Genomic DNA, 27,951 nt, shown 5'->3' on the forward strand with positions numbered 1-27,951 from the left:
AGCGGCAGTCAAGTACAGGAGTTGATTTAATTATATACACCCCATCCATATTTTAGGCCTTGTACCCATTTTAGAAAAACAATAATTGTAAATTTAGTTTTGGGATTTCGTTCCCAATATTCTTTATGTGAGTTCGTGTGTTGAAGCATATTCTGTTGTGTCTGGGGAGAGTCATTTTTCTTTTTGTGCCTTATAATTGAACACACTCACCGTTAAAGGTTGCAAGATGCAACGAAAATTTTAGGAAAATAAAAATAAGAAATAAGTGGAAATTTTACCGGTGAGTGTGTTAAATTATAAGGCACAAAAAAAGAAAATGATTTTCCCCAGACACAATAGAATAATTGTAAAGATAGTACTAGTAGTAGTAACACTAATAGAAATACATAATATATAAATACAAAGTAGTAGTAGTGGTAGTAATAGTATTTCTCGCAGGAGTGGTAAGTACAGTGTTCAGCGAGCAAGTGTGAGCAAAATAAGGTCAGATACACTTGGACTAGAAAAACCTAGATTTTGAATGCAAGTCATTACAAAGACGATGGCGTCGGAGTTAACTGTGTCTGTTTGGTGGCCGTCATCGACATTATTCCTGATTCTTATATTATCTTCAACAAGTTTATCCTGGGACGTTGCAGCATTTCGGACCAGCGACTCTAGTGGTCCATACAAACCCGATTGGCAATCTCTTGACACACGTCCAATACCAAAATGGTACGACGAGGCTAAAATCGGCATCTTCCTACATTGGGGTGTGTTTTCTGTGCCCAGTTTTCGCTCTGAGTGGTTTTGGTGGTATCTTGATGGGGCTCGGGACCCAAGTTGTGTGAAATTTATGAAGGATAATTACAGGCCAGGTTTCACCTACCAGGATTTTGCTCCGATGTTTACCACAGAGTTTTTCGATCCAAACCAGTGGGCAGAAATATTTACTAAATCCGGTGCCAGGTTGTTGTTTATTTTTGTTTTATCTTTGTTTGTCTTGTTAAATGTTGTTGTTGCTGTTCTTGTTTATTCCCCTGATCCAACACAAGTATGATGTTTGTCCCAGTCATTCGCAAAATGAACCCCCTTTAATTTTGCTCAGATTGCTTTCAATTTTGGTGTATCGATGCAACTCTGAATTTTGATTACAATCAACCAATTACTTTATACAATTAAACCTTGGGAGATGCATTATGCCTGTAATAAACACAGGCACTGGTTCAGTCCTTTATTAATTTATAAAAAAACTATATACTGTTTATGAATTAATAAAGGACTGAACCAGTGCGTGTGTTTATTACCGGCATAATGCATCTCCCAAGGTTTAATTGTATTTCTTTCAACACACGTATCCACATCAAGAATCTTGCACACGAAATACAATTACTTTATCTCGTAAATTAAAGAATCTGATGCTATTTGAAATTAAAGTTGGGAAATTTGGGTAATTTAAGCCAATCAACAGACAGCATTGCATTAGGAGCTTGTTACCACGACAACCTGGGGTCGATTTTCTCGACTAAAGGCGGTGCTCCAGCATGGCTGCAGTCAAATGACTGAAACAAGTAAAAGAGTAAAGAGAGAGAGACAAATATATTAGTATCACAAATTAAAAAAAAAAAAAAACATACAAAAAAAAAACTAAGATGATACATGAAAAAAGTTATTTTATAGTTTATTTATTTTTTGCTTGTTTGGCACACATTTATGCAACCCTCTTCTGCTGTTTAAAGGTTAATTATTATTTCTTTTCTAAATTCTTTTGTAAGGTACGTTGTTCTAACAAGCAAACACCATGAAGGATACACCAACTGGCCATCTAAACACTCTTGGAATTGGAACTCAAAAGCTGTGGGGCCAAAACGAGACCTTGTTGGTTAGTTTATATTTTCCTGAAAATCTTCAACTCTACCCTCCACCTCCTCCTCTGCCTCCTCCGCCTCGTCGTCGCCATCGTCGTTGTAATCATCATCATCATCATCATCATCATCATCATCCCCCTTCGCTCCCCCCATTCCTCACTCCCATTGGCATATTCTTCATGCTCACATCAGTATATTTATTCCTATCACTCCTTACACCCCACAACCACCAGCAATACCTAACAAAACAATTACAGGTGACTTCTTTTTCTCTCCCTCATCCTTCAGGTGAATTTGCAGCTGCCATCAAGAAGACTCCAATCCATTTTGGTTTGTACCATTCTCTCTTTGAATGGTTCCACCCCCTCTTTCTACAAGACAAAGCCAACAATTTTACAACCCAAAAGTTTGTTCAGGTAAGTTCAGACCAATTCCTGCTTATCTGTGTCTGTGTCTCTGTTTGTCTGTTAGCCTGCCTCTCTTTTAATGTGTATGCACGTGCATGTGTGTGTGTGCGTGTGTTAAATAATATAGATAGGTATGCACGCACACACACACACATACACACATAATAATAATTTTGTGGAACGTCTGGAAAATATTGTGCATCACTCTCGTAAGAGACAATCTGAACAGCATTAAAAAAATCACTTTTTCATTTGATTCTTTATCTTTATGTGAGTGTCCGTCTGTCCGTACGTCCGACTGTCTGTCCGTCCGTCTGTCCATCTTTGTCCTCAGTGTTCCTGTCCTAAATAACTATGTATTTCAATATGTCCTTAGGAGAAAACTATGCCTGAGTTGTATGAACTGGTTATGAATTACAAACCTGATGTAATTTGGTCAGATGGTGAAGCGGGTGCAACAGATAAATACTGGAATTCGACAGAGTTTATTGCATGGCTCTATAATGACAGGTTATTATTATTATTATTATTATTATTATTATTATTATTATTATTGTTGTTGTTGTTGTTGTTGTTGTTGTTGTTGTTATTATACACACAACAGATTAGACCGTTGGAAAAGAAAAATTCCTAACATCAGGCTCCAACAAGTAACCTTAGATGCCAAGAACCCTCTTAAATATCCTAGCTGTCCCTAATAACACTGTTTTTTGGAGTTGTACTAAACTGGGTTTTATGCCTATTTCCTCTATCCATCTGTACAGATTTTTAGGGATAGTTCCCAATGCACCTATAACTATTGGGATACATTTTACCCAAACTTTCCATAGTCTCTGTAATTCAATGGCTAGGTCCTGGTACTTTGCTATTTTTTCATCATTTGAGACTGTAAAGTCAATCATCTGACACTTTCAATCTTCTTTATCTTCCACTACTAAATCAGAGCGTCTAGCTTCTATCATTCTGTCAGTCTGAATGTTAAAGCCCCACAACATCTTGTATTTCTTACTTTGAGATTTTCCCTTTAGCATATATCTCAGATTCATTTTCCTAAGTACCAAGGTCAGCAGGATCATGCAGAGAACAAAAAGCAACGGAGATAAGCCATTGTCTTGGAAAATCCCTCTCCTGATGCCAAGGGTGCCCAAACTATGTCCATAGGCTGTCAACTCAAGTTTTTCACCCCACCATACTTCTCTTCAGAAAATCAGGTTACATTCCTTGCAAATCCAAACAAATCTAAGCACCCGATGATCCTTCAATGTGGAATCATATCATAAGCTTTGTGATAATCAATCCATTATTATTATTATTATTATTATTATTATTATTACTATTATTATCATTATTATTATTATTATTATTATTATTATCATTATTATTCCGGCAAGGGTTGACTTTGCCTTTCATCCTTTCGGGGTCAATAAAATAAGTACCAGTTGCACACTGGGGTCAATGTAATCAACTCATCCCCTCCCACCAAAAATTGCTGCCCTTGTGGCTAAATCTGATACCATTATTATTATTATTATTATTATTTTTATTATTATTATCATTATTATTAAAAAATATATGCAAGGGCATGGGGAAAGGTATTATTAAAAAAGGTATGCATAGTTGTATGGGCCAACCTGGGAATTAATTATTTGAAATTGTTGAATTGTAGGAGTTAATGTTTGTTTGTGGTGAATAGAGTGTTGTTATCTGTAAATTTAAACATTAAACATCCATATCTGGAAATAATGGATTGTCAGAAAGCTTATGATATGATTCCACATTCAAGGACTATTGAGTGCTTAGATTTGTTTGGAATTGCGAGGAATGTAACTTGTTTTTGGTGTGATGGATAAACAATATGCAGTGGGAAATTCTCGGTTTTAGAGAAATTTCAGGAAAATTTTTCTCTTATTTCCATGACAACATTGGCATAACATTTTTGTCCTGAAAGTGAAAATAATTTCTGCACATATTTCAAATTAAACATTTTTAACCAAATTCTTACCTCAATCATTGACTCTGAAATTCCTTTTTAATTTTCTCCTCTTTCTTTAATCTTCCTCCACTCTCTAGTTTACCCCCTCCCCTCGTTACTCTCCACCCTGCCTCTAATTCACTCTCATATTTCTCTCTTGCTCTATTCCACCACCATCCCTGATTCCACCTTAATTCAACCATTCCATACCAATCAAGTACATCTTTTACGTTGTGATTGGTCAATACATAAAATTTTCTTCCATTTCTCTGTCTTTCTCTTCCAGTCCAGTGAAAGACACTGTTGTGGTAAATGACCGATGGGGAGCTGGAGATTCTTGTCACCATGGAGACTTTTACACATGCCAAGATAGATATAATCCTGGTGAGTACAAAACATCAAATGACTGATATATAGAAAGATAGCTATATGTTACTTGGAACATGTTTTTGTCTGCTAAAATGGTGAGATGGTGCTTGAAAAAGTTTTTAATGTTAACTCTTTAAGCAACAGGCATATAGCATCATTTTGTGTAACATTTAAGCAGTTGAGAGACCAATCTTTTTGATACCAGCCTGTTGAAAATTACTACAATTGTAGTAATTGTAACCCAGCATTGGATGTTATTAACTAACAACTGATGTGTGTAATCCTGTTAAACTAGTCTCAACTCTGCTTGATTTGAATCAAGTAGATTTGAGGCCATGTATAACAGGATCACTGAATATCTGTTATCTGTTCAAAGTTGATGAAATAAACTGTGACATGCATTCCGTTTGAATTGATTTATTTGACATGAACTTGCTTTCAGCACCAAAATTGAAGAAATAAACTAACATGAACTCTAATTAAGTCAATCTTTATTCTTGATGATAATAAGCTGACAAAATTTGATCTTCAATGTTGAAGAGGTAAACTGTGACATGAGCTTGGCTTAACTTAATCTTCTTCAAAACTGAAGAGGGAAACTGATGAAAAAGAAAGTACATTATTCTGGTTGTTAACATTATGTTTTCTACTTAAGATTTAAATTTAAAAAAAAGTTCAATTTGTTACTGGAGATAATTGTCAGTAAACCATTGTCTTCTTCTAAATGTCGTTCATCCAGGTAAATTGATAAATCACAAATGGGAGAATGCCATGACTATTGATAAGTATTCCTGGGGCTACCGGCGCCGTGCTCGCTACTCTGACTATTATACCATTGAAGGGCTGATATCTCTACTAGTCGAGACTGTCAGGTTGGTACTGACTTTGGTATCTTTTATTATTGTATTTTTGTTTTTGTTACTTTTGTGGATTGTAAGATTTGTTGGGGGATCACTCAGAATGCCTTACACTATTCAGTGTCACACTGAATATCCCCGAGAACTGTGGAGTGCTCAGCCACTTGCACGTTAATTTTACGAGCAGGCTGTTCCGTTGATAGGATCAACTGGAACCCTCGACGTCGTAAGCGACGGAGTGCCAACAACAACAATGTTAAAAAAACAAGATTTCAGTTTGTTGTTCTATGTTCTTGTTTGAAGAGATCAAGGATTGGTGGATGCAGTTACAAGCTGCAACAGTGCACACTTCCATACCTGACCTGCCCTGATCTAGTTCATCTGGCTGCAAGATTACTTCAAGGTGGTTTAAATCATTGCTGTAAGCAATGTTACCCCTAACCCACCCACCTGTATAGACCAACAACCTGATCAATACATACATGATTCTGTAGTCATTAGTTTAAGCTGTGTTTCATCATGTATAGCATGTGGATCAGTTTAAATCCTGTTTCAACATATGAAACTTGTACTTTCCAGTTTAAGCTTTGTTACATCATAGATAGCATGTAGTTCCCAGTTTAAGCTGTTCATCTTATACAGCTTATTGTCTAGTTTAAGTTCTGCTTTATTGTAGCTTGCCTGTAATCCTTACTTCAAGCTTTATTTCAACATACTCTACACGTAATCTCCAGTTTAAATTCAGCTGAATCATATGTAACTTGTCGTCCTAAGTTTAAGCTGCAGTTTCATTATATATATAAGCTGGTTTTGGGCTTGGCGTGTTCCTTCTCCTAGGCTAATGAGTATAGCCTACCCAGAGCACTGGTTATTTGGAAGTGCTAGATACTTGCCTTTTCTCATACTTTTGTTGATTTCATGAAGGAGTTGGGCTTGACTATCAGGAGACAGGTTGTCCCTACTGTGAGTAAGGAGTCCTATCTACCCTAAGTTTTAAATCAGAGTATTCCTTCTCCTAGACAGACTACCAACCAAGGCTCATGAGTTCTGTCTACCTGTTTTCAGAATGGATGGCCATTGACTCTTTTTAAGTTCCTCTGCCTTTTGCCAGGTTTTGTTTTTAATCCCACATTATTATTATTATTATTATTATTATTATTATTATTATTATTGTTGTTGTTGCTGTTAGCAGTCTGTCGCTTATGACGTCGAGGGTTCCAGTTGATCCGATCAATGGAACAGCCTGCTCGTGAAATTAACGTGCAAGTGGCTGAACACCCCACAGACACGTGTACCCTTAACGTAGTTCTCGGAGATATTCAGCATGACACAGTATGACAAGGCTGACCCTTTGTATTACAGGCACAACAGAAACAGGATGAAAGAGTGAGAGAAAGTGGTGGTGGAAGAGTACAGCAGGGTTCGCCACCATCCCCTGCCGGAGCCTCGAGGAGCTTTTAGGTGTTTTCGCTCAATAAACACTTACAACACCCAATCTGGGAATCGAAACCGCGATCTTATGACCGCGAGTCCGCTGCCCTAACCACTGGGCCATTGTGCCTCCACTTATTATTATTATTATTATTATTATTATTACTGGTACTTTACTTGCTAATGCTGCTGTTGTCAATTGATTGTATCAACTAATTGATTCTTAGCTGTGGAGGAAATCTTCTTATGAACGTTGGACCCACCCACGATGGACGTATTGCTCCAATTTTTGAAGAAAGATTGGTCCAAGTTGGTCAGTGGCTCAAAGTCAATGGAGAGGCCATCTATGCCAGCAAACCTTGGACCCACCAGAATGACACGTATACAAAGAAAGTTTGGTAAGAATACTTCCTTTCATTATCTTCATTTGTCTGAAATATTTTAGATGTTGTTATTCTTGTTGCTGTTTAGGCATCATTTAGCTGACATTGTGTACCTTGAAAAACATTTACCAATGTGCCCTTCATTTTTTATAAGACAGTAGAAACATTTGGCTACTATTTCTAGAACATCAATCACCAACGTAGCGACTCCCTTGTTTGGTTTATTTCACAAATAGTTTACTCGGCATCTATGTATGTATATATGTATGAGTGTGCATATAGGTCTCTGCATATCTATGCATGTGTGTATGCATGTATACAGGATATTTCTGTGTCTACCTATCTGTCTCTCTGTCTGTCTACATATCCAACCACATTCGACGCTTGCAAAGTTTGTTATAAAATGTTGTCACATTCAAAAAACTGTAATTTAGCATTAAAAATTAGTGGTAATTGTTGTCAAGGGTCATTTAGCTTAATGGTAGAAGCTCTCAGCCAGTATTTGAGGGATACAAGTTCAACTCCCATAGCTGCCTGCTGGCAACTTTTTTCTCTTTCTGATAAGGGCAAATACTCAATCTTCTGCTGTTTTTACAGCTTTACTGCATTCAAAATTTACTTTCTTCTCTGTAAAATATATAAATGTGTATATATGTATGAATACATAATAAACCTATGCCATTATCTGTTTTTCTTGTTTTGCTATTTCTCTCTCCTCCAGGTATACCAGTAAAATGGAAAACAACACAAAAGTTGTGTATGCTACTACGTTGTTTTGGCCAAACAATAACATGCTCATCCTTGGAGCTGCAAAACCAACATCAGCAACAGTTGTCCGCATGCTTGGCTATCCAAATATATTTACATACAGTTACTATTCTATGACTGGGCTTAAAATTGACCTACCAGACATCCCTATATCAAGCTTACCGTGTGACTGGGCGTGGGTGTTTAAAATTACAAACCTTGATGAATAAACATGCTCTCTTTCTCTTTCTCTCTCTATCTGTCTGTCTTTCTGTCTATCTTTCTATCTGTCTGTCTGCCTGTCTGTCTGTATGTATGTATAGATAGATAGATATATAGATATGTGCATATGTATATATATATATATATATATATATATATATATATATATATATATATATACATATATATATGTGCATATGTATATATATATATATATATATATATATATATATATATATATATATACCGGAGTAAGCACATAAAAATGTGATGAACGGGAACGTGAAACTCCGAGTAACAGTCTTTTGTTATATTTCTGCTGCTTTTAAATAAGTATATATATATATATATATAGATATTGAAAGAAAGATATGTATATATATGTACGCATATAAATATACATATATATATATGTAGAGAGAGAGAGAGATATAGATAGAAAGATATGTCATTACGTGAACATGTGTGTATATATATATATATATATATATATATATATATATATATATATCCTAATTTTGGGACTGCCATGTTGGCTTGGCGATAACTATTAATTTCCAGTACCGCTGTCGTAGTCTCCTTTAGAGAAACTTAGAAATATTAATAACTCTATTTCTGAAAACCAGTGGATAGATTCCACTGAAATTAGATAAATAACTTTCGAACAGATAGTCAGCAGCGCCGCCTGGCTAGGGCTTGGCTGCTCTGCATTGACAAGGGGCAACACCCTGAAACTAGTCTGCAGATACCAAACCAGCAGGGGGACACTGCTGACCTCCCCTGTTCGAAGGTTATAAAGGACACAGGTTTCGTGTGTCACATAGCTAGCTAGAGGCGATGGCTTCTTGGAGCTAATTCACGGCAGCTTTCGTCCTAATTTTGGGACTGCCATGTTGGCTTGGCGATAACTATTAATTTCCAGTACCGCTGTCGTAGTCTCCTTTAGAGAGACTTAGAAATATTAATAACTCTATATATATATATATATACATATGTAGTGGAAAAGGTGTATCAATTTATAGTTTAAATAATTTATTTATGAGACTTGCATTTGCTGTTGGTACACACAATTTTTCACTCCATCAATTATGTTGTCAACTGCTACGAGCTGAGAAGAATAAAAACAACAGGATACATCTGTGATATGATGTGGTAGGACTGAATATGTTTTGCATCTGTGTATGCATCGTTCAGCTGAGAAAATACTGGTCGGCTATCTCATGTGCTCTATCTGCATCCCAGGTCCTTTCTGCCTGTCCCTTTGCAGACCATGGTATTTATAACAGCCGTGGCAGTTAGAAAGACAGACATACTACAGGAGAGATTGTGTCTAAATAGGTCTGCTCTTGTCCATTTGAACTTCACCTGACATAGCTGAGGTCGTAGGTCGAAGGGAGACGATTCATCATTTTTTGACAAGACAAAGAAAATTCTTTCGCACCTGTTTGGTCAGTGGTGGCTCAGATGAGCAAGAATCCTTAGATTCGGTTTCGAATCTAAGTGTGAAGAAAAGAAGTGCTAGTTTTTACACTACCCCACTTCTAGTGAGAAAGCCACAGAGATTGAACGATATTGAAAATGTGATTTTGTGTGTAATGCAGAAAAAAAAAAAAATTATACAGTGTAATTTACAGACAATTGAATACATCTCAAAAAGATGGAAAGTGAAAGAATCATCATCATCATCATCATCATCATCATCATCGTTTAACGTCCACTTTCCATGCTAGCATTCAGTTTCACTTGCCTCAACAGGTCTTCGCTGGCAGAGTGTAGTGTCCAATGAAGGAAGGTACTCATAAGTGGGCTGGCTACACCCCTGGCGATATATGTATATGTGTGTGTATATATATATATACACATACACGTACGTTTTATATATTAATGACTTACACACACACACTATGTCCAAAATGATTACACTCTGAAATTCTTTGATCTGTTAAACCACAGCCAGACAGCATTTTTAACAATGTTGAATATATTCATGACATTGATATAGAACTAGTACTTTGTTTCAATCTGCATCCTTCCTCCCCCCCCCCCCCGGAAGAAATAAAATGTAAAACTAACTTGAATGTTATTTGAACCCAGATGCCCTTTTATCAGGTCTATCAGACAATCACCTGGGGACAATTGTTTGTGATAATGGCAATTGTTATTTACAGCAGTGCTGGAGAGAGAGTGTTGGAAGGTGGTGGTGGTGGTGGTGGTGGGAGCACTGATGATGACGATAACGATGATGATGATGATGATGATAGTGGTCGTGGTAGACTTGGTAGTAGTGATGGTGATGATTATGATGGTGGTGGTGATGGCAGTGAATGAAGAGTTAGAGATGACAGTAAGGATAATGATGATGATGATGATGATGATGATGATGATGAAAAACAAGGATGGTAGCAGTGAAAGTGATAATGGATGTTGGAGGTGGTGGTGTCGATGGTGATAATGGTATTGGTGGTGGTGGTGGTGTTGGTGGGTGATATGCACTTTAACCCCATTCAACCATATCTGATAAATTGAACTTGCTGCCGATAGAAGACAAGCTATAACATGGCCACCCGGCTACCCCTCACTACAGATAAATTGTGTCAAGTTGGACCAAAATAAACAAAAATCTAACATCATGTGACTTCTATTTTTACATTTTGGGGCAAAGACCAAAACAACAACAACAACAACAATTAAAACAACAAATGAAATGAAGCAATTTTGTTTGTTTATCATTAGAGAAATAGGTATTTGTGTCAAGGTGTATAGAGGAAGGGGTAATATTTTGATATGGCACACACACACACACCTGCATGCATGGAAGCACACATACACACGTGCACACGCACACACACACACACACACAAACAGACACAGACACACACATATATATATAGTTGGGAAGAGACAGACTGTAGACAGAGAAAGCAAGCAACCATTTAGCTAAAACCTAAACAATTCCATTTTTGCGCTTCCAAAGGAAATACAAATCAAATCAAATCAAATCAAAGAATCATGACAATCTCCAAGATAATTCTTGCTCTCCTTTTACTTGCTGTTTTGGTTTCTTTCCAGAAGGGATCACATGGATCTAAACAAATGCGTTACTCTCCTGATTGGTGCTCTTTGGACACTCGACCAATACCAAAATGGTATGATGATGCCAAAATTGGTATCTTCCTTCACTGGGGGGTGTTTTCTGTGCCAAGTTATGGTTCCGAATGGTTTTGGTGGAACTGGCAAGGTACAAAACTTCCCGCTTATATTGATTTCATGAACAAAAACTACCAACCTGATTTCACCTATGCTGACTTTGCACCAATGTTCACTGCTGAATTCTTCAACCCTGATGTCTGGGCAAATACATTAGCTGCTTCTGGAGCACAGTAAGTTTTTTTTTTTTCCTTTAAGGATTTATAAAAAAAAAACTTTATAAATATGCAAACTCAAAATGTTATTGTTGTTATTATTATTATCACATTTCTCAGAAAGATTGTATGTTGATATCTCTTGTTCAGGAGTGAGTTATAACTAATGGCCATGGGTTTGTCAGCTTTTCCATTCCAGTTACATTGATATAACTCTTCTCAGAATCCTGGATGTTCCAAGTAGTGCTGTTTTCTGCAGCATCTCAGACCATTTGCCAAACCGCTTCTGAAATTGGTTTGTCACGGTTCCGAGTGCCCCTATCACAGCAAGTATAACTTCCACTTACCCCAGTTCCCACAAATGTGCTATCTTATGCTTCAAATCTTGGTACCCATCCACTTTGTCCTCCTTCTCTGACCCATGGATATCTCCTGGATACTGATGCCAATAATCCAGCAATATCTTTCTTTGTTCTCAATCAGGATCAAATTAGGTCTCCTTGCCTCAGTCACATTGTCCCATTGAAATCCCATAGCAATGCCACCATATTGTCTACTGTTATAGTGAGTGGCTGGTGTTCATACCACTTATTTCAGCTTATTTCCAAGTTGTATTTCCCATGCAAAAATCAATGTACAATTTGAGCAACCTTATTATCATGCAGTCTCTTTTACTCCCACTGTGCCAAAAAACTACATCCACATACAATGGCGATTTGATCATTTTGTCAATGTGGAATTTTATGTAGTTAGTTCTTAATGCTTACTCTTGAGCAACGCAAATAAGAGCTTCTGTTCCTTTCAAATCTCCCTTGCTTATTATATAAGTTGCATATAACATACCTGACATTGTTTCCTGTGGTAAAAAATAATAGCGTACAAATTAGCATAAATAATAGTGTACTAATTATTAATACCAAATAAAGGCTTTGGAATTTCTCCAAGCAAATTTAAAAATCTCTCTCATCATTATCATCATCATTTAACAATACTAACATGGGCTGGACAATTGAACAGGAACTGGTGACCCAAGAAATGCATCAAGCTCCAATGTCTGCCAACCACTTCACAGAGGGTACGAGGTACATTTTTCATGGAACCAGCATAGGTAAGGTCACCAAATACCTGGATGACAAGACTGGGCTGGGTATAATTGAAGGATATGAATATGAAGTATATGGGTTGGGTATAGTTGAAGGATATGAATATATGATAGAAGGATGGCTATGACAGAGGGACTGCTATGACAGAGGGATGGCTATGATAGAGGGACAGCTACAATAGGGATAGTTATGATAAAGGGACTGCTATGATAGAGGTGCTGCTCTAATAAAGGGACTGCTGCTACAATAGAGGGACTGCTATGATTGCGGGACTGATGCTATGATAAAGGGACCGTTGCTATGATAGAGGGACAGCTATGATAAAGGGACTGCTATGATAAAGGATCTGATATGATTGAGGGACAGCTATGATGAAGGCTATGAAGAGATGAATACAAGGCTTCCCCATCTGGAAAGTGAGAAAGAGGGAGATATAGGTCAAGGTATATGTTGAGTATGTGACAGAGAATGCGATGGTTCTCAGCCATTTTTTACCTATAGGCCCTTTTGATAACTATTTTACTCAAGCAGACCCTTGTAACCATTCCTTGGTTAGAAAATCCTATGGTATTCATATAATTAAATATTTTAGGAACTATACTTCAAACTGTTAAAATATTTTGTGTATTCTAAAAGTATAACCAAATTATTGCACATAAGCTTTAACACTGAAATCTTATATGGATCCCCAAAAGTCATGGGATAGAGGAACAGAAAAAAACGAATGGGTAGATTGTAGATAAGTATACTGGAGTGAAAAGGGTATGATAGATAATTTAGATATAGGAATTGAATAAGACACAGTAAATATCAGGACGGAGAGAGAACGTGAAGAAAAGAAATAATTGTGGGCCTGGGAGGAGGTGAAGTTTTACAAATTGTCACCAGATTATTTTCAAAAAATATTGTTTTGTTGTAGTTTTGTATGCTGATGACGGAAATTGCGGATCTTTTTGGTTTGACGGGCAACATTTGTTTTCTTAACGAAACACTTTCAAACTTGGGATACTGGTAGAATGTGTCATATAAAACATCTTTTTCTCTTAGCCTTCTTAACAAAAATTAGTTCTTAATAAGTTATTTCATGTTAAAGTTGTCGTATTTTATGCATTAAACTATTTTTTTTTTAGAAATAAATAACGAAGAAGTTTCAAACATTTAAATTAATGTAATTTTAACCAATCAAAAAGCCCCCTTGCCGGTATTGTCATAGAGATGAGCTTATGCAACGAACTCGGAAACTTACATAAACTAAGGAAGTGTTAGAAGGGGAAACAGAAAAATTAATGCAAAATCTTTAAAATATCTAAATATCTGATGTCGAAGATTTATAAGAAAAATTAAAAGTGATGAAACAGTGGAATATGAAAGGGTACCGGCTCAATTTAAATGATGCAGTTCGTTTGTGTTTATTTTAATTAATCTCAGTGGTAGCTGCAATAATTTCTGTAAATTGCACAACCTGAAAATGTTGTTATAAGGTACCTAAACTATAATGACACCGAAGATAACTTTGCCTTTCACATCGCTCGTGGAGGGGAGGTGGAGGTCATCGAAATAAAGTACGGGAGTCGATTTAGTGGAATATTCGCCTTCCTCTAAAATGTTAGGCCGTGTGCTCGTGTTACAAAGAAAAAAAACATGGATCTTGTTCAAAACGGGGGCACCAGTTTTCATTTATGTTTTATGTAGTGTTTTTGGTACCGAAAGACTTTTTTTTTCTACCAGTGTCCCAAGTTTCAAAGTGTTTCGTTAAGAAAATACTGGTGCCCCCCGTTTTGAACAAGATCCAAAAACATTAATAGTAGAAGAGATAGTTGCTGTAGTAGCAACAAATAATAGCAAGAGACAGATATAAGTACATAGTTGTAGCAGCAGCAGCAGCAGGAACATCAGTAGTGGACAATTGCAGCAGGGGCAGCAGTAGTCATGTGTTTGTTTCTATTTTTCACGTCTATTCTTATGATCACTCACAAATCATTTTAACTAAAGATTAATTGTTGATCAGTTACTATTTATGAATTACTGTTATAGATATACTGGCAATATAAACCTTGATTCTGAATGCAAGCCATAACAAAGAAGATGGTGTCGGATTCAACTGCATCTGTTTGGTGGTCGTCATCGACATTATTCCTGGTTCTTTTACTATCTTTAACAAGTTTATCCTGGGACGTTACAGCATTTCGGACCAGCGACTCTAGCGGTCCATACAAACCCGATTGGCAATCTCTTGACACACGTCTCATACCAAAATGGTACGACGAGGCCAAAATCGGCATCTTCCTACATTGGGGCGTGTTTTCTGTGCCCAGTTTTCGGTCTGAGTGGTTTTGGTGGGATCTTGATGGGGCTCGGGACCCGAGTTGTGTGGAATTTATGAAGGATAATTACAGGCCAGGTTTCACCTACCAGGATTTTGCTCCGATGTTCACCACAGAGTTCTTCGACCCAAACCAGTGGGCAGAAATATTTACCAAATCCGGTGCCAGGTTGTTGTTTATTTTTGTTTTATTTTTCGTTTCTGTTGTTGTGAGTTTATTTTTGTTGTGAGTTGTTATTGTTTAGCCACAGGTCAGCCCTAATCGACGAGACCTACAATCAAAAGTATTTCAGCCTTGACTATCCTTTTTTTCCCGTCCAGCTTTTAAACATAGTACCGTAGCTTCTGGAGATCTATACAATCTAATGTATCCTTCGTTTTTTTATTTTTAAGACTGTAGGGCGTGAATTGAGGTTTGTTTGGCTTTTATTTCTAGCAGTTATGTGAATCTCTATCTGTGTGTGTGTGTGTTTCTCTCTCTCTCCATATATATATATGTGTGTGTGTGTGTGTATATATATATATATATATATATATATATATATGTGTGTGTGTGTGTGTGTGTATATATATATATATATATATATATAGGTAATCTTCAAGTTTAGGGGGATAAAAAAAATAAATAAAAATATTCAAGGGAAATAACTGAACGACTTACCAGTATTATCCGTTTTCTTCTAGCTGTTTAACCCTAATCCTAACGTCAATCAAATCACGTGTGTGATTTATTTATAAACAGAGATGTACGGAGAATACTGGTAAGACGTTCAGTTACTTCCCTTGAATATTTTTATTTATCTTTTTTATCCCCCTAAACTTGAAGATTACCATATATATATATAGTTGGTAGATGCACTCACTATTTCTTGTAGCTATTCTTAGTCATTTTTGTCTTTTGTTTTCAGACTACTTCAAGTTTCTGTTTTCCTTAATTACATACTTAAGAAACCCAGGGTGGGAGAGGAAGGGGAAGTTGTAGGTGGTGCTATTATGTTCGACATAGCCTGGGCCTATACTGGCCGAAACCTGTCTTAGTTATCTAAGTTATAATTATCTATTGTACTCATCTTCTGTATGTATATGTGTGTATTAGTGTATGAGAATGTGCATATAAAAATGTGTGTAAATGTATATATATATCATCATCATCATCATCATCGCTTAACGTCCGCTTTCCATGCTAGCATGGGTTGGACGATTTGACTGAGGACTGGTGAAACCGGATGGCAACACCAGGCTCCATATATATATATATATATATATATATATATATATATATATATATATATATATATATATATATATATATATATATGTCTGTTCTTTGTTTCAGCTCCAACATCTAGGTTGTTGCTTCCTTGAACTCTCAAACAACACTTTTACCATCAGTGATTGAACATTGAAAAAGATTACATTAAAATGAGATTTCTGAAATTAAAAAAAACCCCACTTTGTTTCAGGTGTAGCTGAGTTCAGACCATAACTGAATGGTTACGAAGCTCACTTTGCAACATGATTTTGGGTTCAATCCCACTGTGCAGCATCTTTGATAAGTGTCTTCAACTCTAGCTCTGGGCTGACCAATGCCTTGTGTGTGAATTTCATTGAAGGAAACTGTGGAAGCCCAAGATATATATATATATGTATATATATATATATATATATATATATATATCTATTATGAGTACATGACTGGTACTTATTTTATTGATCCAGAAAGGATATATTTATATGTTGTCTTTGTCCACCACCACTTGACAACTGGTGTTGGTTTGTTTATGTCCCCATAGCTTTGTGGTGTGGCAAAATAGACTGAAAAATAATAAGTACATAACTTAAAAAGAAAAATAAGTACTGAGTTTGAACAAACTCTTGAAGGCAGTGCTCCAGCATGGTCGTAGTAACAAGTAAAAGAAGGTAATTAATTACCGTATTTTAACGTGTATAAGGAACCCCTTTTTTGTCAAAAATTAGGTTAAGAAATATGGGAGTTTTTTTATACATGGATAGTATCATAATCCCTTGCAAAACCTTTTTTCCAAATTTTAAGATCCAAAAATTAGGGGGTTCCTTATACACATTAAAATACGGTAATTGATTAACTCTTAAATAGCTGGCATCATCAATTGGTCTTTCATTAGAGAACAGTGGATATCATCAATTGATGTTTCAAAACTTTTACATGGATTCGGCCATCATCAAAGGAAAGTCAGTATTTTATGGCAGTTTTTAATAATGGGATTGTAAATTTTATTGTGCAAGAGACTAACAATTATTATAGTTTATTTTTTTACTTATTAGAAGTGAAAATGAATATAAAAACTGTAAGTCATAGGATAATTTCTATGTCATTTTTGAAAGAGAGATTATTTTTGTTTTTTGCTTGTTTCACACACACTTTCATACAACCCTTTCCTGCTGTTTAAGAGTTAATTAATTAATTGTTTTTTTCTAAATTCTTTTGTTAGGTACATTGTTCTAACAAGCAAACACCATGAAGGATACACCAACTGGCCATCTAAACACTCTTGGAATTGGAACTCAAAAGCTGTGGGGCCAAAACGAGACCTTGTTGGTTAGTTTATATTTTCCTGAAAAATCTTCAACTCTACCCCCCCTCCTCCTCCGGTCCTCCGCCTCCTCCGCCTCCGCCTCCTCCTCCTCCTCCTCCTCCTCTGTGGCAGCAGCATTGTCATCATCATCATTATTCCTACCTCTCCCACTGCCACCACCACCACCACCATCATTGTCGTTACCATTATCATCATTCATCATTAACATGATCGTCATTGTCATTAACATTTTCATCATCATCATCATCACTATCGTCTTCATCATCATCAGCATTCCTCTTCCCCCCCGCTATTCCTCATTCCCATTGGCATATTCTTCATGCTCAAACCCGCACATTTACTCCCATCATCCTTTATTCACTCCTCACCAATACCTAACATAACAATTAAAGGTGACTTCTTTTTCTCTCCCTCATCCTGCAGGTGAACTTGCAGCTGCCGTCAGGAAGACACCTGTACATTTTGGTTTGTACCATTCTCTCTTTGAATGGTTCCACCCTCTATATCTACAAGACAAAGCCAACAATTTTAAAACCCAAAACTTTGTCAAGGTAAGTTCAGTCCAATTCCTGCTTTCCTCTCTCTGTTTGTCTGTCTGTTTGTCAGTGTGCCTCTCTTTTAATTTGTGTGTCTTTCAGTGCGTGTGTATGTGCATGTATGTGACAATTATTCGGTTGCCATAATATGAGTTTCGGATGTTGGGGCAGAAACCCACACTGGCATCTCTTCAGTTATCAAGGCAATCAAAATATGCCTCGATAACCGAAGAGATGCCGGTGTGGGTTTCTGCCCCGACATCCGAAAGTCGGAGTTTTATTATGGCAACCGAATAATTGTCACATATATTACAGATAAATTCCTCTATTTACATAATATCGAGGCCTCATTCATTCTTTTGTTGTCATACCATTACTATCTATCTATCTATCTATCTATCTATCTATCTATCTATCTATATATATATACATATGTATATGTTTGGTAATCTTTGAAGTTCTCTTCAATAATTTTGTGGAACATCTGGAAAATATTGTGCATCACTCTCATAAGAGACAATATGAATAGCATAAAAAAAATCACTTTTTCATTTGGTTCTTTATCTTTGTGTGTGTGTATGTCCGTCCGTCCGTCTGTCCATCTTTGTCCTCAGTGTTTCTGTCCTAAATAACTATGTATTTCAATATGTCCTTAGGAGAAAACTATGCCTGAGTTGTATGAACTGGTTATGAATTACAAACCTGATGTAATTTGGTCAGATGGTGATTGGGAAGCAACAGATAAATACTGGAATTCGACAGAGTTTATTGCATGGCTCTATAATGACAGGTAGGTACATTATTATTATTATTATTATTATTATTATTATTATTATCATCATTATTATTTTTTTTTTTTAAGGTGGCGAGCTGGTAGAATCGTTAGCATGCCGTGCGAAATGCTTAGTGGTATTTCGGCCATCGCTACATTCAGAGTTCAAATTCCGCCGAGGTTGACTTTGCTTTTCATCCTTTCGTGGGGTCAATTAAATAAGCACCAGTTACACACTGGCGTCGATGTAATTGACTTAATGCCTTTATCTGTCCTTGTTTGTCCCCTCTATGTCCAGCCCCCTATGGGCAATAAAGAAATAATTATTATCATTGTCATCATCATTGTCATCATCATCATCACCATCATCATCATTGTCATCATCATCATCCTCATCATCTCAGGTGGCAAGCTGGTAGTTTCATTAGCATGCTTGGCAAAATACTCACTGGCGTTTCGTCTGTCTTTATGTTCTGCATTCAAATTCCACCAAGGTCGACTTTGCCTTTGATCCTTTCAGGGTTGGTAAAATAAGTACCAGTTAAGAACACTGGGTTCCATTTAATCAACTTACTCCCTCCTCCCTAATTTCAGGCCTTGTGCCTATAATAGTAAGGATTATTACCTCCACCTTCGTTAAGGCAGAGGTATTGTTTTCAGTAATGTTTGTTTGTTTGTCTGTGGACAAGATATCTCAAGATGGATTCAGATGAAACTTTCAGGAATGTTTGGCCTCATGACTGGCATTAAATGATTAGATTTTTGGATCAATCCTGTACCAGACAAGGACTCTGGATTATTTTTCCTGTTTTTTTTTTACTTAATTTTTGAGAGTGGTCAGGTTCATTTTAGTATTCTTGTTTCTGAGAGCAGTGGAGTTTATTTCAGATATTCTCATTTTAAAAATCATCTTTGGCTCATCATTGGTTTTGCTTTGGCAGAGGTTTGTTCTCTCTGATTGCTGTTGTTATTATTATTATTATCGTTATTATTAAAATTGTATGCAATGGCAAAAAATCACAGTTGTATGGACCAAACTGGATTTGTTAATTGTAGGAGTTAATGTTTGTTTGTAGTAAAAAGTGTTGTTATCTGTACAGTTAGCTCTTGTGATATGAGTAAATTTAAAGATAGACATCCATATCTGAAAAAAATGGGTTGATTAATTAAAGTTATTGTTTTTGGTGTAATGGATAAATAATGTGCAGTGTGGATAATAAGTGAGAAATTCTATGTTTCATAGGAATTTTACGAAAAATGACTTCTGCACATATTTCAAATTAAACATTTTTAACCAAATTCTTACCTCACTCATTGACTCTGAAATTCCTTTATAATTCTCTAGCTCACCCCTGTTTCTCTCCAATCACCCCACCCTCTCTAATTCACTCACATATTTCTCTCTTGCTCTATTCCACCACCATCCCTGATTCCACCTTAATTCAACCACTCCCCTACGCTGTCTTTCAGGTACATCTTTTACATTGTGATCCTTCAATACCTAAAACATCTTTAATGATCTTAAATTTTCTTCCATTTCTCTGTCTTTCTCTTCCAGTCCAGTGAAAGACACTGTTGTGGTTAATGACCGATGGGGAAGTGGAATTTCTTGTCACCATGGAGACTTTTACACTTGCAAAGATAGATATAACCCTGGTGAGTACAAAATACCAAATATCAATGACTTGTAGGGAAACAGTATTTCACTATGCAACCATAATACACTACAAAGTATAAAGTATATTAAACATTTTTATAAGTTAATACTGTGTTCAAACTGTGTTAGCAATGCTATTACATCATTTGTTAAGGTTATCTACAGATTTTCTCGAGAAATTATAACCAACACTGATTTTGTTATGGTGTTTTGTATCTGAGAGGCATGGTGTAAACAAACAATGTACTTTATACTTTGTAGTATTTTATGGTTGCACAACAAAATGCCGTGTCCCTACAAGTCATTAATATTTACGTAGCAGCTTCCAGGAATGTATTTAATATGAAAATTGGTATATCCAATAATGTAACACTGCTATATGCGCAGGGGCTATTTAAGCAATGTGTTTGTGGATGATTAATAGGTTGGAACGGCTACGTAAAAAGCATCCAGTCCACACTGTAAAACTGCAAAAATCATACCACAATTGACCTCCCCTGTGCTTGTGCCACGTGAAAAACACTTAGCTCACTCTGCAGAGTGGCTGATGTTAGGAAGGGCATCCAACTGTAAAAACCATGCTGAAACAGACACAGTAGCCTGGGGTAGTCTTCTCCCTGGCTGGTTTCTGTCAACTGTCCATGCATTCATGGAAGATTGATGTTAAATGATGATAATGATGAATCTTAGTGTTTGTTTACATCTGGCGTCTTGGATATGAAATGCCATAACAGAAATTAGTGTTATAATTTCTACAGAAAATCTTTAGAGATAACCTTAAAATGCCAAACGACTAATATATAGAAAGATAGACAGAGGCTACTTGGAACATGTTTTTGTCTGCTTGAAAAAAGTTTAGGATTAACTCTTTAAGCAACATCACAGGTTCCTAAGGTAGATATATAACAGCATTTTGTGTGACATTCAAGCAGGTGAGACCAATCTTTTTTCTATATATGATAACAGCCTGTTGGAAATTTCTACAGCTGTAGTAATTGTGACACAACTTCAGATGTTATTAACTACAACTGATGTGTGTGATCCTGTTAAACCAGTTTCAACTTTGCTTGATTTGAATCAAGTAGATTTGAAGCCATGTATAACAGGATCACTGCATATCTATTATCTGTTCAAAGTTGATGAAATAAACTGTGACATGCATTCAGTTTGAATTGATCTATTTAACATGAACTTGCTTTCAGCACCAAAATTGAAGAAATAAACTGACATGAACTCTAATTAAGTCAATCTTTATTCTTGATGATAATAAGTTGACAAAATTTGATCTTCAATGTTGAAGAGGTAAATTGTGCCATAAGCTTGGCTTAACTTAATCTTCTTCAAAATTGAAGAGAGAAAACTGATGGAAAAGAAAATACATTATTCTGATTGTTAACCTCATGTTTTCTACTTAAGATTTAAATTTTAAAAAAGTTTAAATAATTTAATTTGTTATTACATGTTATATATATAAACACTGAGATAGATCTGGAGATAATTTCCAGTAAACCATCCTCTTCTTCCAAATGTCGTTCATCCAGGTAAATTGATAAATCACAAATGGGAGAATGCCATGACTATTGATAAGTATTCCTGGGGCTACCGGCGCCGTGCTCGCTACTCTGACTATTATACCATTGAAGGGCTGATATCTCTACTGGTCGAGACCATCAGGTTGGTACTGACTTTGTTTGGTATTTTTTATTGAATTGTTTGGTATCTTTTATAGATAAAATAATGCCTTGGTGAACTTTTGGAATAGCACACCTACATAAGCTGGATTTTCTCCTTTTTGATGGGGAAGTTTTCAAATTTATTCTTTACCACACCCTTGCAAATGCTGGGGAAGAGCTTATTTTGAAAATTTTTGAATAATTTATTAATCCTTCTTCCCTCCCTTCCAGACTGATTTTGTCCAGTTTTCTTTTTAACTACATATTTAAAATCAATGAGAGATGCCTTTACGGTAAAAAAAAATTTTTTTTGAAAATTCCTGAATTTTCCAAATCCCTTCCTCCACTCAGTACTGATTGTGACCAATTTTGTTTTGCACTGCACAGCACTTAAATCAGTGGGAGAAAGCCTTGAAGAATTTTGGAAATTGGCTATCACAATTATGATCCCCACTTCCTTTATTTTCAAACAGAAAATGAAATGTAATTTAAAATCAATAGTGAAATTAAAAAAAAATTTTTTATGCCCCATCCCTAAATCCTAAAATTTTGGGTTTTTTTAAAAATCACAATTTTAAAATATGAACAGTCTGCAATTTATTTCTTTTTATAATTTGAAAATAATTTTCAGATGGAAAGGTGTGTTATTTTAAAGGAGATTTAGCTGTTTTTTCTAGCACATCCCAGGGCCACCTGCAACCTTACTCATTTGTTTTGTTTCTCTGACATGCGTTGATGTTTTTCAATATTTTTCTCCCCATAGACACATTTTATGGAATGATGTGGTAGTGGTCCATTGCTGGGATTTAAGCAACCAGAAAAAACATTTTGTAATCTAAATTTTTAATCCCCACCCTGTACTAAGTGAGCCTCTGTGTGTGTGTGTGTGTGTATGTGTGTAAGAATAATCATATTTACTAACTGAAGAGTATACTATTAAAATAAATTATTTTTTACATACCTTTTAAAGATCACTTTGTTGCCTAATGAAATTCTTTACACACATGAATACACACACACTCAGGATGAGCTATATACTTTTATAGAGAGTGAGAGAGAGTGTGGTAAATATATATGGAGAGGCGAAAAGTTTACCATGAGAAAAGCGAAAAATGAAAGAAATAGACAAATAGATATTTTCTGTTACTGTCACAGATTTTGAAATTTTAAAATCAAGTGAAAATTTTCAAATTTTGTATATAATGTACTTTTTTACACTGAATTTGAGTTTGTGATTCATTTATTCCAGAAAAATTTTAGAAACGTTTTATAGAGCGCAGGTATGGCTGTGTGGTAAGAAGCTTGCTTCCCAACCACATGGTTCTGGGTTCAGTCCCACTGCATGGAACCTTGGGCAAGTTTCTTCTACTATACCCTCGGGCTGACCAAAGCTTTGTGAGTGGATTTGGTAGATGGAAACAGAAAGCAGCCTGTTGTGTATATATACATACATACATACATATATATACATATATATAACAGGCGTCTTTCAGTTTCCATCATTTTAACATCTACTTTCTCATACTCACATGAGATATGCCAATCTAATTTATTCTTAGTTGCGGAGGAAACCTTCTAATGAACGTTGGACCCACCCACGATGGACGTATTGATCCACTGTTTGAAGAAAGATTGCTCCAAGTTGGTCAATGGCTCAAAGTCAATGGAGAGGCCATCTATGCCAGCAAACCTTGGACCCACCAGAATGACACGTATACAAAGAAAGTTTGGTAAGAATACTTCCTTTCATTATCTTCATTTGTCTGAAATATTTTAGATGTTGTTATTCTTGTTGCTGTTTAGGCATCATTTAGCTGACATTGTGTACCTTGAAAAACATTTACTAATGTGACCTTCATTTTTTATAAGACAGTAGAAACATTTGGCTACTATTTCTAGAACATCAATCATCAATGTAGCAACTCCATTGCTTGGATTACTTCACAAATACTTTACTATGTCTCTATGTGTGTATATGTGTATGAGTGTGCATATAAAAGGGTAACGACTCCCTTTGGTTATGAATCACCATGGGGTTGCACCTAGAAGGTTACCCTTCAAGGTACAAATCCAGGCAAGGTCTTTTATGGAAAACCAGCAGTGCTCCATGCATATTGGCCTCCCCTCTTCACACCGCTAATGTTATCCAAAGGAAAGGCAAAGGCTGATATAGTTTGGCACCAGTGTTGTTGCAACTTATTTCTACAGCTGAGTGGACTAGAACAACACGAAATAAAGTGTTATGCTCAAAAACACAACAGAAAGTTTGATCTGAGAATTAAACTCATAACCTCATGATTGTGAGCCCGATGCTTTTAACCACTGAACCTTGCACCTTCATGAGTGTGCTTGTAGGTTTCTGCATGTCTACGCATGTGTGTGTATATGCATGCATAGAGGATATTTCTGTGTCAGTTTATATATAAATATATAGTTTTAGGGAAAAGAGCCAAGAAATATAATTGTATTATATTATACTTATTTATTGTGCTTTTACTTATTAATTTTTCTATATGTGATAGTGGATTTTCATCGATGAGTTCATGAACCTTGGTTCTTTTCCCTAAAACTATATATTTATATATATTTTATACTGTGAAACTTAATTTAATTTTAATTTTTATGAATTGAATTTAATTGAGTTTTTGCCTGTAAATTTGGATTTTTTTCCTTAATATTATATATATATATATATGTGTGTGTGTGTGTGTGTGTGTGTGTGTGAGGGAGAGAGAGATCTTGAAGGTGCATATGTGCACATCAATGTGCATGAGTGTCTGCATACATGCATGTTTAAGTGTAAGTCCTTGCTCAGACCCAGGTTAGTTTTTCAGAGTAGACCTACTTTTATAATTATTTTACACACACACACACACACCTACATATTTATCTTATCTGTCTGTCTGTTTCTCTCTCTCTCTTTTTCTCACTCTCTATCTTTCTCTCACTCTCTCTATTATATATCTATATAATAAAAATGAACATGTGTGTGTGTGTGTGTGTCCATCTATAGTAAGAAAGGCCCCAACATCTATATAAAAACTAAAAGCTAATTCTTGTGTAAAATTTTATGCCGAAGACAACAGATGTGGTCCCAAGTCTCTAGCACCCCTCCAAAGGGAGCTGCTGGCCCTTTTCCAACACGTACATATCACGGTTCCCAAATAAAAGAAGGGTCTAAGGGAGATAACTAAATAAAATTTTGGCACCAAAGAACATTACCGTGAATAATTTAAATGATAGATTCAAGAAAGTTTCACCAGGAGATGAACATACTTACAAATCTATAACTTCTGTTGTTGATGACTCAGAAATTGTCACTTACCTGGTTGAGTTCTTAAACTCATTGGAGCCACAAGGAGCACCTCCTCAATGCCTTTGATTGAAAATAAGCACTCTGATCATGCCTCTGCAGAACTTTTCTCAACCAAAGCTGTGCAATGGCACAACATTTATGAAGAAATTAATTAAAAATGTCATAGAGGCCACAATAATTTCTATCTGTGAAAAAGGCGAAGATGTTTTTATTCCTTGCTTAACTTCAATGTTTTTCTTGTTTTACTATTTCTCTCTCCTCCAGGTACACCAGTAAAATGGAGAACAACACAAAAGTCGTGTATGCTACTACGTTGTTTTGGCCAAACAATAACATGCTCATCCTTGGAGCTGCAAAACCAACCTCAGCCACAGTTGTCCGCATGCTTGGTTATCCAAATACATTTACATACAGTTACTATTCTATGACTGGGCTTAAAATTGACCTACCAGACCTCCCTATATCAAGCTTACCGTGTGACTGGGCATGGGTGTTTAAAATTACAAACCTTGATGAATAAATTTGATGTATTTGTCTGTCCATCCATTCGTCCATCCATCTCTCTCTCTCTCACAACATAAGGATAAAATCATGTTAAAATCAGGTAGTCAGCATGCAATAAAAATTTATAGGTAATTTATACATTAAATTAATAATAATATACACATAGGTGCTGGAGTGGCTGTGTGGTAAGTAGCTTGCTTACCAACCACATGGTTCCGGGTTCATTCCCACTGCGTAGCACCTTGGGCAAGTGTCTTCTACTATAGCTTCGGGCTGACCAAAGCCTTGTGAGTGGATTTGGTAGACAGAAACTAAAAGAAGCCTGTCATATATATGTATGTATATGTGTGTGTGTGTGTGTGTGTGTGTGTTTGTGTGTCTGTGTTTGTCTTCCCAACATCGCTTGGCAACCTATGCTGGTGTGTTTACGTCCCCGTAACTTAATGGTTTGGCAAAAGAGATTGATAGAATAAGTACTAGGCTTACAAAGAATAAGTGCTGAGGTCGATTTGCTCGACTAAAGGTGGTGCTCCAGCATGGCCACAGTCAAATGACTGAAACACGTAAAAGAGTATATGACCTTGCTCTTGGTATGATAATGCAAGATCACCGAATATGTCGTCAGATAGCCGAGAGACTGGGCATCTCAAATGAAAGAGCAGACAACATTGTGAGAAAAAAACTTGGGTTCTCAAAGGTATCTGCAAGGTAGGTCCCTTGCCTTTTGACTCCTGAACAGAAACGCACCAGGTGCACTTTGTCCATGAGCAATCTGGAACTGTTTGAAGCTGATGAAGAGAATTTTCTTGCTCGTTTCATTACTATGGACGAAAGTTGGGTCCATCACTACCAGCCTGAAACCAAAGAACAATCAAAGCAGTGGAAGCACATTAAGGGAGCAAGAGTTTAAAAAAATGACCTATGTCCAGCATGGTTGAATGCCAAGGCATTCAGATACTACCAAAAAACTTCAAAAATATACATGGATTGTAGATGAGCAAGTGAAAAAATGTGAAATCTTTTTAATGTTTTTTCACTTGCTCGCCTACAATCCATGTATATTTTTGGAGTTTTGCAGTAGTATCTGAATGCCTTGGCATTCAAGCATTTTAGACATAGGTCATTTTTTTCGACCTTGCTCTCTTAATCTAATTATATACGTATATGTATATAATTATTAATTTAATGTATATATGTGTGTGTGTGTATACACACTCATGTACTTGTTAAAGCTGACAGAAGCAGTATTTGTCTCAAAAAGCATCTCTTATAGACGTGTAGTGTTAAAAAGCACAGAAATATATCAGAAGCAGATGAAAATAGTCCAGCAGCCAGGATTTGGAAAAATTGTGACTGTGAAATCGCTGATGTTGCAATTAGCTGACCAGCTAGATAAAATTTGCTATTAGCAATGGAAAAGTGAATGCTAAAATAAAGACGATATATGTAGATATAATCTCTGTGTGTGTGTGTGTATTGTATATACACAAACACATGAAGATAAGGTATACTTTCTATGATACCATTCTCATCTTGGATGTGCTTTCATTTTGACTACTTAATTACCATATGTTACTCGGACGGGGTCTTACCATTTCTGGTTCTGATCTAATGGGACCAGTTATGGTTTCTAAGGCCAATTGTTCCCATGACAGATTTGGAGGTATTAAATTTCATTTGTCATAGATTGGCCCAAGTTTCTAATATTTTTTATTCAGATTTGACAAGACATATATGTGCATACATACAAACACAGAAAATGAAAAAAAATATAAACATATTTCTATTTTTGGTCAAATTCTAATTTCAAAGAAAGGACATTTTAATTTTTGAAACTTAACTTTTGGATGAATTATATAATATTAAATGGAAAAAATAAATTTGTATTTTCTAA

At 36.0% G+C, this 27,951-nt stretch overlaps 3 protein-coding genes across 6 annotated transcripts in view; 2 read left to right on the forward strand and 1 right to left on the reverse strand.

The window, feature by feature from the left end:
- The window catches only part of LOC106881179 (uncharacterized), a 73,724-nt gene extending 57,933 nt beyond the window's left edge, over window positions 1–15,791 (reverse strand). Inside the window, exon 1 of the mRNA XM_089339939.1 lies at window positions 15,685–15,791. The gene's annotated coding sequence lies outside the window, so the exon portion shown is untranslated. The remainder of the gene's footprint in view (window positions 1–15,684) is intronic.
- Window positions 426–11,442, forward strand: LOC106878249 (alpha-L-fucosidase-like). Of its 2 annotated transcripts, none has more exons than XM_089339925.1 (8): window positions 426–948; window positions 1,755–1,861; window positions 2,136–2,263; window positions 2,631–2,764; window positions 4,513–4,610; window positions 5,335–5,467; window positions 7,111–7,281; window positions 11,305–11,442. In XM_089339925.1, coding segments are annotated over exons 1-8 (1,200 nt in total). In that variant the 5' UTR covers window positions 426–520; the 3' UTR covers window positions 11,306–11,442. The 2 variants fall into 2 exon arrangements, with proteins under 2 accessions (XP_089196051.1, XP_014782908.2); XM_014927422.3 differs by lacking the exon at window positions 11,305–11,442 and adding an exon at window positions 7,988–8,273.
- Window positions 11,146–27,951, forward strand: LOC106878250 (alpha-L-fucosidase-like). 3 transcript variants are annotated; one of them, XM_089339922.1, is made up of 9 exons: window positions 11,146–11,615; window positions 14,735–15,192; window positions 17,495–17,601; window positions 18,023–18,150; window positions 18,792–18,925; window positions 20,466–20,563; window positions 22,106–22,238; window positions 23,797–23,967; window positions 25,818–27,951. In XM_089339922.1, the coding sequence occupies exons 2-9, from the start codon at window positions 14,765–14,767 to the stop codon at window positions 26,071–26,073; spliced, it is 1,455 nt and encodes a 484-aa protein (XP_089196048.1). In that variant the 5' UTR covers window positions 11,146–11,615; window positions 14,735–14,764; the 3' UTR covers window positions 26,074–27,951. The 3 variants fall into 3 exon arrangements, with proteins under 3 accessions (XP_089196048.1, XP_089196050.1, XP_089196049.1); XM_089339923.1 differs by lacking the exon at window positions 11,146–11,615 and adding an exon at window positions 13,898–14,072; XM_089339924.1 differs by lacking the exon at window positions 14,735–15,192.

The sequence above is a fragment of the Octopus bimaculoides genome, chromosome 22 (genome assembly GCF_046866305.1).
Source record: "Octopus bimaculoides isolate indiv1 chromosome 22, ASM4686630v1, whole genome shotgun sequence".
NCBI lineage: Eukaryota > Metazoa > Mollusca > Cephalopoda > Octopoda > Octopodidae > Octopus > Octopus bimaculoides.